Source organism: Varroa destructor, unplaced genomic scaffold (assembly GCF_002443255.2).
Source record: "Varroa destructor unplaced genomic scaffold, Vdes_3.0 BEIS01000005.1, whole genome shotgun sequence".
Taxonomy (NCBI): Eukaryota; Metazoa; Arthropoda; class Arachnida; order Mesostigmata; family Varroidae; genus Varroa; species Varroa destructor.
In genome coordinates this window covers 7,905,984-7,919,695 of record NW_019211458.1, presented here as the reverse complement: position 1 = coordinate 7,919,695, position 13,712 = coordinate 7,905,984, and the positions used below count along the sequence as shown (strand labels likewise).

The following is a 13,712-nucleotide window of genomic DNA, read 5'->3' as shown; positions in this document are numbered from 1 at the left end:
GTTATTGACTGAATTGATGCGAACATAGTTGCTGGCACTCGGTTTTGTAGGTACGACGCTGTAGCTATGAAGTAGCAGGTTCCACTATTTTCTTTGTTTTTAAACGTACTTCTATTGAATTTTCCGGGCCTATTGAATGAATTGAAGAACGTGCATGACTTGTAGTCTACATAATGTAGGATAAGGATATTTTCTATATGTGCGCTCCTTTGTCAATCATACATTTAAGCCAAACGACCGTAAGTTCCTAACAGCTTGAACATGATTTACATAGCCTACCAAATTTTATTTTAGGTAACTTATTTGAGAGGAGATACGGTCGAAGACCTGTGGCTCTCTTTAAGCAGTTGGAGTGACACGAATTTGAAGCTGGACAATATGGGCTAAAATGGGGCATTCTTTCGCCTAATACTTCCTGTATGAGCGGCATAGGCTGATCGATGTCTCGTCTCTTGCGATGGTGCACTGTGCTTTTGTTACTGGTGACCATTATACAAACTGCGTGCGCTCGTATTGGTCTTCATTGGCGCGATTTGTTTTTGCTTTTCTTGTTCACTTTCAGTATTTTCACTGCCATTTTACAGAATGTACTTCAATACATCTTACATTGAATCGATAGGAGTGCGTTAGTCAAGTCCCGTCCTGCTCAAAGGCTTCCGTACCGCAGTTGTCTTCACGTCTAAGATTCTAGGATGTACTCACCCTCTGCATGGTCTGAACAGCCATGTGCTTGTTACCGATATGTAATCTTGTTATTGAAGATTTCCTTGCATAGGAGGAGAAGTTCCGCCGCATATGACTCTCTTTGAGAAATAGAAGCAATAGAAATTATATGGACCTTGCATTGGCGAATAGAAAGATTACGGCCATCCTGCTGGTCTTGGTCTAAACCGTAATTCGAGTATGGTAATGAGACTTTGTATTGTCATCGAATGACTGTACCTGCCGATTTTCCATACATTCATGTGATTTCCTGAAAAATTCAAGATATCTGACAGCATGATTTCCTCTTTTTTTTTCCTTCCAAAAGTCAGTAGTGTATTTGTTCCTTGCAGGTATTCATCGCAGGTGTGAGCATTAGCTTACGCTCGGACTCTTTTAGTATTTGCATTGAAACGGCTTTCTATCCTGCTCGAAACCATTCCTTCACTTGATCCTTTATGGTGAGCCCAATAGATGGACCCATGTTTCATCTGAGGCAAGAATGTGTCGTCTTCAGGCACGTGTTGTGCCCATAAACTTTTCTAGATTAGGGCGACACTAACAAGCAGTTCTTGAAGAACCCTTGTGTGCTTTTTTCATCATCTCCAGTGTTTTCGTTGCAGTTCCGTATTGCGTGTTTCTAGGAATAGCACATTAAGCCCATAATGAGCTCACTAGCAATGCTTTGCCTTTCTCGAAGGCCTCAGCAACCAATTCTTTCTTCTCAGGTCTTAAGAGGCAGTTGCCTCCCTCTTGGTGTCCACCCTTCCATTTCAGTAGTTAAAATGATTGCAGCAATAAACTGTTGCTTTTCTGAGGTCCTGTGTGCCCAAAGTTTTTATAAGCCTTAGGTAGTTATAGTGAAACACAGACATACCTACTGAGCGTTGATTTTCAGCACTAAAACGTACCTCGGTCTCTAAGATCGCTATTCTGTCATGATATTCAATCTGTTTCAAGTAGCAAATAGCCAAAGATTTTATGTAAGTATTTAGTAAACTTCGTTTGTTAATTATAAATGATTATAAAGAAAAATAGTTTTACCGGCCTACTGACTAGCTCCGGACAAGGTGATACTGCCAGCCGCTAGTATAATAACCACAATTCTACACATTGCATTTCGGTAGTAAGCGAGCTGGGTTTATTTAAACAAGCGTTTATGCTTCAAGTATTACTAGGAAACTTCTTCGTGAAGGGTGAACCACCTTTAAGAATCTGCCGAAGGTTCACAACATTACGATCGATTCATGCTAAGCTACAATACTGTGCTTAGGTACCTGTATATAAGAGTAACCTAAGCGTAAGTTAGTCAGGACTACATAAGGTCTTTTATTTCGCTAACGGGCCCTGTGCAGCTGTTCGCTATTGTGTTGTAATAGGATCATTAGTGTGTTATTTTTACGATCTATTGCGTTAATAATACCATGACTATAAGCTTACGTTGTTTTTACTATCACTATGAGCTAGACATAGATGCGAAAAAAGAAGCTTATTTTATTAATCAATAAATTGGTCTAAACTTGCTCAATTTTTTATATCAGTTGTTCTCTATGACTAATTCGACCGGCGTTCTCAACACATTGTCATCATACTGACCTAAGCAGAGTTATCTATTAAGGGATCAACATTAGAGAGACAGGCCTAAACGGCCTAAAGGTGCTATAAGGATGCTGTCCTTACTGAATCTAGACTAGATGCTGAACTGCCTCGTCGGTATGAAACGCTGAGCAGCACATTTACCTGAATTGTTGAATTCTGACTCCATGGAAATCCACAAAAGATGTGAAGAGGCAGTCACCATCAACACCGTGGTGAATCTAAGGCGACTGAAGAGACCCACCTCTTTTTTACGCTAATCATTTTGAAATATATTTATTTATTGAAACTCGTACGAGTTGGAGCGAGCCGTTATAGAGTAAATTTACTGATTGGACTTACGGACACGCTAAAGATTAACTTTGGTTCTTGAAATAATGCTAAGTTGTATTTTTTGCCCTTTTAACATAGTTGGGGTCAGCCTGGTTAGGCTTGTATGTAAGAAAAATGTCAAAGACGGAACGATTGCCTATTTGTTGCAGTAAACAATCGATAAAGGTGTCGCCGTCCCTCATTCTGCCGGAGTACCGCACCGAGCAGAAGACCTATTTAATCAGCTGTGATAATCCATATAATTACAATCCATTTCTCGTGCAATATGATTTTCTATTGTTTTTCTCTAGCTGGTCCACGATAGCACAGGGGCAAATTCATCTTTGCTCCAATCGATTGCGATAGAGAATTTTCAACAAGACAACCAACGATATGTTTCGCATTGTACTAGTTATAACAATAGTAAAGACTATAGGCACGTTATATTGGGCCAAATTAATAAAAGAGGAAATACCTATCACTGGTAGATACAACCGGCATATTTCTACAAGTCCAAGTCCTTAGTCGAAGAAGTTGCGTCATCCACTTACCTTTACATTTTATCTTTCATAGTCGATACATACTTATTTCCACCTAAGAGTGTTAACTGAAGATCTTTTTTATGTTTCCATTCGTTAAAAGACATATGCTATGATGCTGAATATAATATTCGTTCCATCTATAAGAAGGCTTAAAGTGGTGGGCTCATGTCGACGATAAATGCGGGTGTCGAAACTCTAAATTTTCGGTTTTATGGTATATCGACACGATCTAGAAACTGCAACGACAACACATGTCTCAAAATTGGCGTATGTAATTATTTTGGATCAGTCGAATATATTCGCTCATGCAAAATATAGGCGTTTTGGGCAAGAAATACAAACAAATCAAACAAGGACAGAGACCAATGGACCGGTAGGTCATATATCAAGTCAAGTCGGTCGAAAGGTTCATAGTCCGAATAGTTTAATTATCTGAATATGAAGATACATACATTTGCGCCGGTAAAGGACTAATATGTAATTTGGAAGGCAAGGAGAACACATACAAGGGCCCTGCTGTTAAGCCGCGCAGACATTCGTCGGCCACGCTAACTTCCAAAAAATCGGCAAAGCCACCTAAACTCTTAGCAATCGTCTGCCAATCCTGTGGCATAGAGAATCAACTCAATCATACGCTACCCATATGATCTGAATCGCGAGACGAACACTGCGTAAGTTTCCTTCAGGTCTACGTAACCGTACCCGACAAATGAACCAGAGCTCTGATGATGGACACGACGTCGATGTGGGAGACCGTACAGGAGGGCAGATAGTGAGAATAAACTAGAGAGAGTTTTATAGTATAATAACAGCTTGTGCAGTATTTCCAGGCTGTAGTCGAAAAAAGCGTTCAAGTGAGTAGATATATACACACATGTAGGCGCTAAATAAGATTAAAAGATATGTCGATATCCAGGGGCGTAAAGAAACAAAGATCGACGATGGCAGTCTTTTTTTATACGGACAACAATCAGTACTCTTCGACGGACCGCTTATGCAGTTTTTATCGAACAGCAGTATTTGTTTATGCAGAGCTCGGCAGCATAACTGATCTGGGACATTCGGCAAGATTCTGGTAAATTTATAATTCTATACGATACTAAAATGCTGCTTTTCATGGACGACTAGGATGCTTGTTAATACAATTCTTTTTTATAGATCATACAGCGGCTAAACTGCAAATATATGTAGAGAATATATCATGCCCAATACCATCCTCATGCCCTTTCCATGTTTTCTGTGAAAAAAAAAAAGTCCACATGAAAGTAATTATTACGGTAGTGCATTGAGAACTACTGCAATTATAGACATTTAAAACAGCTTTTTTTTACATTTGAAAAATAAAAAAATAATGTGATCTGATCAGTTGATATAAAATATTAGATACATTTATTATTGACGTAGAGACAGCCTTTATTTAAACTGGTAGATAAAGACCGGAGTCTACTGGAATCGAGGCATAAGCTAGGTACACCTAAGAATGGCTAAAAACTTTAGATAGAAAAAAGAATTGTTGTGTTTGTAATATTAAGATTTTTTTTTATTAATCATGTAGGTATACACTTGAGCGCTAACTCCGCAAGAAAGGATTACTGCGCATTGCTACTGTCACAACGTCTCCTTAAACGAAACGTGGCAAACTGGAGGCCGCGTTGCATAATCGATGTATGGCCTGATCGTAATTAACCACACTTATTCTACACCAGTTCCTACTTGTGACTTGTCACTCAAATAGAACATTGTACGCGTACCATCATCGGCCGCTTAGGCAATATATTGATCCGCGTGGACAAATGATGCCGTCTCCTGATCCTTCCGATACGGCATGTATTTTAATAGTGGCAGTACTGTTTCTGATCTTTGCGCTAAAAGTACATCTCTGTTCACGATAAATCGTACAAGCAAACGACAGTGGCAATTACGTAAATTGTCGCACTGCATTGGTACCGCAAGCGTTGGAAATTGATGCCGTAAGGGCGCTGGCTGTATGCTCGTTCCGTCGATCAGCAGATCGCACGCAATGGCACGTTTGCTGATAACAAAAGAAACAACAAGGCAGGCACCTCTTGAAGCTTCCGCTCGTATCCGAAGTTTCGCATTGAGTGATGACTCATTTTTTAGAGGCTTGTGGATACCAGTTTGCGTCTCGTAAAATTGTTCGACGATTAAGCGTACTATCAGTTGCGAACAACAAAAACCGCAGTGGTAATCAATTTTTAGGGTACACACAATACAGGCTTCATACGAGGTGTGATAACCCAAGAAGTCGCAACGCCGGAGAACTCCTGAACAGAAGCCCTTTGAATGGTCGAGGAGCATGTTCCGGCACGATGAAAATGAAAAATTTATTGGTAACAGATCAGATAGCTAAATCAATGAGCCGCACGTATTTGAACGGAGAAGTATAACTTGATATATAAAAACAAGCATCAAAGAAGGGGTTAACTAAGACGTGTTCAATGGACTTAATTGAGGGAAGGTTATGGTTTGCGAAAACGGCACCTCAGCATCGGCGAAGATTATGCCACGGCAAAACGTTAGTTAATTTTTGTTAAAACAGAAAATGTCACTGATGAAATGGGATTAACAGCAATTTATTGAGTGATCAGATTTATGATGTTCTGCTTTATTATAGCTAAAAATTATTTCTTTATTATAGAGAAAAACACTGATCGGTGATTACTTTTGAACATGCAGCGAGACATACATCTCGAGGGCCGAATAGCTAGGCACAGTCTAATTTCCCAGTGGACTTTAGTATATTGCTGGGGATACCGAAATAGGTGGGTATTTATAGAGCTGTATATCATCTACCGCTGTTTGGAGCCCATTTATCTTTGAGAATGTGCATTGTGATTTTTCCCCGATTTGCTGATAGGCCCGCATTTCAACGAAAAACAATCTATATAGGAAAATGTGGCAAATTGTTCGACTAGATTTAGTATTATTCCTACCGTTTCCGAACGGAACCTCTTCCGCGGTGCTCACGAATAGCAGTTTTCTTAGTATAGCTTCAGTTATGACGATTAACTAACATATTAACTACCCTGTAAAAAATTATGTGTAGACATGGACGGCTAACTTAGTAATATGATTTAAACTGGATGTTAGCACATACGTTTGAGATGGTAAAGTACGTAAAAGTTTTCTCCATTGTGCCGTTTTAATAACTGACCGAAGAGTTCCCGTGACTACTCTAACGGAATGACAATATTAAATTACTGTTACAGGAACGGCAAGCTATTCTGACCAAGATCTTCAATTTTCGGCCAGCAGTATGAATCAGCCCCCATACAATCAGTACCAAGTGCTCGTCCTGTTGCTCCGTAAGTTCATCATTATAAGCTTTATAATCTAAAACATTTTTTTGGTATTCTATTGATTTAAATCGACATCGTCGACTAATATCATTCTCTCACGGCCACATTTCTACCGTGTAAGTAATGCGTGTTGACATCAACAGAAGGTCCTTGATGGATAATAATGTAACAATTTACAACACATACTATCATTACCTAGTCTAAAACTACATACGACTGTATAATTGCTCGTATTTTTATCGTAACAAGATAATAATTATTGGAAAATACGTTATACAGCCTCTGCACGAACCGCAATACGACCAAAGGTTCATTTATGACAAATATAAATTTACAATGATCCGCTTGTTATGCCAGTATGTGTCAGATTTTCGATCCGCAGTTAACGCTCGACAAATTGTGCGTCTAGGACTCAACGTTACAACAACGTTAACAAACACATTTTCTCTGATCTCATTCTGTTTTTCGAGGAATGAAAAGACAACTTAAAATATTACCTGTACCTCTAAACTATTCTCTGAATTAATCGGCTCTCTCTACGATCCATTGACAACAACATGTATCGTCACAGTTACTTGAAGGCTTGGCGTCGATATTTTCAAATCAGTGGCGTCTGTTGTGGTACCTTTAGTTTTGTTCCGCAATGTATATTTATTTACAAGAAATGGCCTTTGTAAAAAAAGGAAATACTTCCATTTATTTATTAGTTAATGTTAAGTTCAAAAGTATGACTTGAATTTACGTTATTGCGTTAGCTCATACGAGCTCTATACCATTTTGAACGAGTTCAGTATAAGTCGATATTCAGTTTCCCTGTATTCTTCCTTGTCTCTCATTAGCCCGGTCAGTGGTATAAGCTTCTTTCAGTGTTTGACTGGCAAGAACGCTGCTTAGTACCTTTTCAATAGTAACTTGCCAAGCCGAACATCTTCACAGTACCGATGGTACTATTATCTTCAAATTATATCATGTATGTTATATCAAATATTGGTACTATTATTTATTATTGATAACATTTTCGATCGATATCAAGCATGTAAATAAACCCGAAGCTTCGTGGTCCCTTTTGATACAGTTTATTTTCTGTGTCATAATCCAGTGCGCACCTTTATGATTACTTCTCTGGCTTATATTTTCGTTGCGTTATCTATTTATACAGCTCCGTTTTTTTAATATGCTACACTGGTCTTATGTGTACTAACCGGCACTCATCTCCTAGAAGTAGGACCCCGAACACGTATTTCACTGTCTCCATGCTACGCTTCTCAGATGCAATTTTCTGCCCCCTATTTTGCCAGAGATGTGGTAGCAACATAAGGTGTACTTCACCTGGCCTTACCCAGATTATTAGTAGACGATAAACGGTACTGGCAGCCGCGAATGGTTAAAACTTTCTGTAATTTCAATAAGATCATTTTGGCTTCCCGACATTTGTATCTTGAATGGTCATCGGTGCGGAACCGGAGTTATTGCGGGCAATTTGGAGCGGGACAAAAAGAATCGCACAAAATTGCATCTTTTGCTTCCCAAATTATAATGCTTTCATCTTCTTTACATTGCGTTACCGTTGGTGACCTTGCTGTTTTTGGTGGGAAGAGTACAACGAGGCGAAGTTGTGATAAAATTTTTATCGTTGGGCGAAGAATACAGACAACTGGCGTTAAAGACCGATGATGCTATAAGGCCATATAGGAGCTGTACGAATAGCTCGTCGCGGGTACTATATAGGAATTGAAGGCTTTTAGCACTCCTTTCTTTGCGTGCATAGGATTTTATATGAACCTTGATTACAAGACCTTGATTATGAAACTTGTCGAGCGGTCACTTCGCACGTAAGATGCCGAGACGCTGCTATCGCGACATTGAATGCATAGTCATGTCGACACGAACGGGAAGACACGAAGAAAAACAATTTTACGTTTTCTTTTTAACACCGCTCCGGTGTGATCGTATCAATGATGGTGGCCGTTGTAGATTTGTCTACCCCTGTCTGGCTCCTATCTGCTTTCAAATAAAGTCAATCAAAAATTAGGATAGGGCTGAATGTTTCAAAATACAGAACATCTATAAGTTAGAATTGCAAGCCGTTGGTAACGGCTTCAATCTCACAATCTCTGCATTTTAAATCGGGCCGGATTGAACGGCGTCTATGGCAAATAATTTCAATACTCGTCGCTCATACTCCCACTTCTCAAATATTATGAAGGTATAATTTTCATAAATGACAGTTTCCTCTTTATTATTCCATATCTTAAGCCACTTGTGTAAAAAGAACTTTTGAAATTATTTACTCTTAAACATTAAACTGTGTAACAAGTATTAAGTCGGTGCTTCTCGGCAACGAATTTTACCTAGATCGATTCTTGAGATGGTAGAACAGCGCTAAATGACTCTATAGCTGTTGTCAAGAACCTTTCCCATAGTAAACTGGCTTGGAAAGACACTGGTAAATCCTGACAAATAATATTCGTAACGTACTTCATGAAAAGGTATATCCGAACCATTCGCGTTTGTGTGGCCGAACTAAACTAAGTTTGTATCTTTATTGCTTTCAATATTACACAAACTCTGATTTTAAAAACTTTTAGTAGGAAAAGCTAGGTCAGGGAACCACTATATGATAATATTATCTCTAAATTGTCATTATATTCCCGACCAGAAGACTCAGTTAATCCTGGCCTGCGGAAAACACAGCCCGGATTCTTCATATATAAGATAAATCACCCGTTCAACTAGAGTCAACAAAAGATGACTGATATAAGTCTCAACAAAATGGCCAAATAATTTTTGCTAACAGCAATGAAATCTAAAGTACTATCACTCAATTTGAGCTAAATGGAAAACGCTGAAATTTAAAGCAGTTTCTTTTCTGTTAAGAAGAAGTGCTGGTGCGGTTTTGTGAAATTTGACTTCTGGAACACAAATGGGATTGTTTGGGGGTTACATGCCCTTCATGGGTTATTTGATTAGTCTATATCTGTAAAAAAATGGCAATTTTTTGACGACAGATCTGCTGGTACAACCTGTCACTCTTCATGTCATCTAGGATAGACCTTATATTTTAAATTAGGGAGGTTTCCGCTGAAACCTGCGGAGTGATCAACTGGCATTGTATTTGGCAAACAAAGCATCTAATGGCATATCTGCCACTTTCCGCCTGCTTCCGTACACCTTTTTTGTGTTCCCTAGAAAAAGGTATTCTCATGTATACAGTTTTCCACATACATCGGGCCCCTAAGTTTCAGTTGTCAGCTCATCTAAATGGCAAAAAGTTATTAAGCAGTCAGTTTGTAACATACTATTTACAAAAACTAGGCATTAAATAACTGCCATAAATGAAACAGTTATTACAGTGAAAAACGTTGACGAAAATAAAAATCGGCCAGCAGTATCAACAAAAGCGTTCAATACTATACCTAAAATAAAGACATTGACAGTCGTTTAACAAAACGTCAAAGAAACTATTTCTAAAACTGTATAGTTAAAATTAAAAAAAAAAATCTATTTGCTGGGTCTATAATAACAGCTTTGTTACCGTCTATGATGATAGACGAACGAGCTAAGGAAACATAGAATTCACATAAATCATTTGAGGACGATAATTAACAGCTTTGAAGTAAATTGGTAATTTTTTTTGACATCAACACAAACACTGAGGGTGCGCACTTAATCGTATAGATTCCGTTTGAGCTTGAAAATGCCTTCATAATGGAACTTCAAGGTTTAAATCATCGAAAACCATCTGTTCAATTTACCCTAAACAAATACGAAAGCTAACCATGATTAAAATAGAACAAATTGTTTATTTCACTGTTTGTTTTATAGAAATTGACTATGTTTATTAACATAAGATCGAATGTTTTACAAAAATCACATAGCGACGGAAGTGCCTCCTCATACGTGTTACTGCACGGCGATGGACGATCTGTTTAATTTGAAGCACCGACTTCAGATCGTAATCGCATCGATGAGCTACCCTAATATTTACTTGACATTTACAAGAGTGCACTAAGCGGCTATTGAATGCACTTGTCTTTGTTGATTTTTTCAGAGGATGGACATCAGCAGCAACAGGTGGCCGCAGCCCCAGGTCAGTCAGCGGGGCCTGAATATTCTGTGCCATTGACGTATCCTTACCCGGCTGCCCCAAAAACACGCAGCCCCGCTAATAACTGGCACACACTCGTCTTTGGCAATCATCAGAGTACAGCTCCTTGTATGTTTCTTCCTGTTGTAACTAGTACCTCCAAATACAAATCTTGAGATAGAAGTATTACATTTGCTACTAAGTACAGATAAACACAGCTAAGCATCTTCCAGCGAAGTGTTCTATCTACACTTACCTCAAAAAGTAAAATGTTTGGCAAATGAATAATATATTGTCCGTTATCCATACCTCAAACTACGACACGTTTTTCAGAGTTGTGCACGCATAACATTCGATGCACGTTGACACTCAATGGCTCCGTGTTAGAACACCTCCGTTAACCCATCGACAAGCTATGAGTTGGCATGGACGTCACTATTTATCTATTCTCAATAGATGGGAACGTATGGGAAGAGCCTCCGCTAGCAAATTTCGAGTTCTGATCCGGCTGCACCGAGCGTCCGTTTTTACATTTCTACGCTAAAAAATTAGCGCTACCTTACTCTCCCCAGAAATTGAAATCTATTAAATAGGAATATGAATCAAGAAATATATGTTTATAGAGTTGTTTGCTCAATCAGCTGGCGTTCTTGCAAGAAGGACCCTTGCAGACTTCCAATAAAAACAACAACCACTGTAATAACTAAATGCGAGTAAAGCACAGCTGGCAGCAATAACAGCAGGCTCCTTATTATCTTCGTGATTAACAACGAGAAGGCAGATCATTTTGAAGACGTATTTACGTTATATTCGTGCGCAAGTGATATATGACGATCTAGTTTAGCTGTTCATTCGCTCAGAGAGCGAATAATCAATCAAACTAGTGGGTGTACACTCAGTCTAAACGATCTTGGGCCTGAGCGTTCCTCAGTGTTCTTAAAGTTAATGACAACGGTTTTGCCTCATCATGATGGAGCTATTAACTCCTCTAATGCAGAACTAAAAATAAAGAATACAATCATGAACTAAAAAATAGTCTATTAAAAAAAAATAAGCACATGCACACAGAAAAAAAATATTGCATAACTTTATTTAATCCTCCTGGGACAATTGGCACTTGTCGACTCAGTTTATTACTGGGTCTGGCATCGCTGGATGTTTAGACGAGAATTATCGATGCACCCATCTCATTCGTGCCCATAATTTTTACCCGCTTATAGTTATCACTGCATACATGGTTACGATAAGGACTATATGTTTTCAATTAAAAAGGCGCACTTACCTTAGGGAAATCAGTATTAGCATAGTAAACGGTGCCTTAAAATAAATCAGTCTATCTCTTTGTAAGGTCCGCATTGTTATGCGTATACTGTTAAATCTGTCCTACCTTGCTTGCTTTGTGGCTTGATTTCTCTTCAGGCTGGACAAATAATTAAAAAAATAATTATAAGTTATCGATGTTGAGTCCACTAAAAAAACTAATTTAAAGGAACTTTCGGAGCGTTTATAATTTCTGAGAAAATAACTGTTATTCCTGCCTTAAATTAAAATACTACGCATTTTCTTCCATATATATATATATATATATATATATATATATATATAGAGGGAGAGAGAGAGCGAGAGGGAAAGAAGTGATCGACTTTTTGTATCTTAAAATAACATTATTCAACTATTTGTTTGCCGTTTCGATTAATAACCTTCTGCCATTGTCCTGGTGTCATGATAAACTGCAAAACTTCTGTGAATTCTGGTGGCTAGAAAAAAATGTTGACTTTTTTCAATTTTTGCATTCCCCTATTGAGACCATTAAGGGACTTCTGCAAAGACCGAAAGAGCTGATAGCCTGATGGTGCAAAATTAGGGTTATCTGTCAAATGCATCGAAATGTTTCTGTTAATTTTTTCCAGCTAGGGAAAGATCTACGAGGTTTGGCATTGTCATGGCGGAAAGGGACACTTCTTTTCTTTCGTTAGTTTTTTTTTAAGGGGTTGTTGAAGTCGTGTTAGTCGTTTACCATAGAGGTCTGAGTAACCCGTTTTGTTGGCGGCAGAAATTTATAACGCGTGGTTCCTTTCCAATCCCACTAGACACATAGCACGACCTTCTTTAGCCTAGGTTTGGCACATATTGTGGAGCATATTTTTTTTTTTTTTTATTATTCACACATTATTATTATATGTGATCTTTTTTTCGACCACTTCAGAAATGGCCACTGACGTAGCTCTCTTGGCCAACTTTCGCGATTATCTCATCAACTTCTTTCATAATTGACTGCTTACTACGGAGAGCATCGTATAGATTAAAATTCCTAAAACGAAAGCGACAAAATTAGGTTTGAGCCATTCTTTCGATAACGCATATTGGTTATAAACAGCCCCAGTTATGGGCCTTGCCAAAATTTGTGTCTGTATCATAATAAAAATATGTAATACAGCGAAATTTTGTAGGAATTATGGTCATCTCGAAACCTCGCTATCTTAACTCTGAATAAAAACGTTCCAACAATTCTAATAGATCTACTATTGTTAAATCTCAGCTTTCAAAAGCCACCGGCGACTTGACGCATCTTGTTTGAGATAGCCATCTAGCTGGAAACATGGTTAATACTGTTTCCACGACCCAATGTATATATATATATATATTTATATGTAATCGTTAGAAAATGGAAACGCGGTTACTGCGGGCCCACTTACAAACACTATACAAATTCACATCAGAATATTTGACCAGTCAACAAAAAACGGTTAAAGACTCACGGATGAGAATCATTTTATAATCAATAGAACGGTAACTAAAAACATTGAACATAAAATATATCGACATCCACTTAGAAAAAAAAAAAAAAAAAAAGATAATTCAGGTACGTATTTGTTGCGATCAGGGGTCAGCCGTCGATATAAAGTTTGTCTGCCTATTTATTACCTACCTTGTAAAACAATGTTGTATAGCGTTTACAGAAACAAACAATACACTGACGTCTAATAAACGCTGATCCACATACAGTATTTGTCTGATTCGATCGTGTGACGGATTTTCTGGCGTTTAGTTTCCGTAATAATTGTTAATGGCGCCATTAATACCCCACCGTACCTTACGAAACAGCATTCCCGGTGCATTTTCTATCGTTCTGGTGTTTTTTTTTTAATTTCT

The 13,712-nt window shown here is 38.3% G+C and overlaps 1 protein-coding gene across 2 annotated transcripts in view; it reads left to right on the top strand.

The window, feature by feature from the left end:
• The window catches only part of LOC111251268 (uncharacterized), a 47,957-nt gene that overhangs the window by 29,842 nt on the left and 4,403 nt on the right, over positions 1-13,712 (top strand). For both annotated transcript variants that reach the window (XM_022807685.2, XM_086989788.1), the window contains 2 exons: positions 6,383-6,478; positions 10,524-10,688. In XM_022807685.2, the coding sequence (XP_022663420.1) occupies positions 6,383-6,478; positions 10,524-10,688 (261 nt within the window). The remainder of the gene's footprint in view (positions 1-6,382; positions 6,479-10,523; positions 10,689-13,712) is intronic.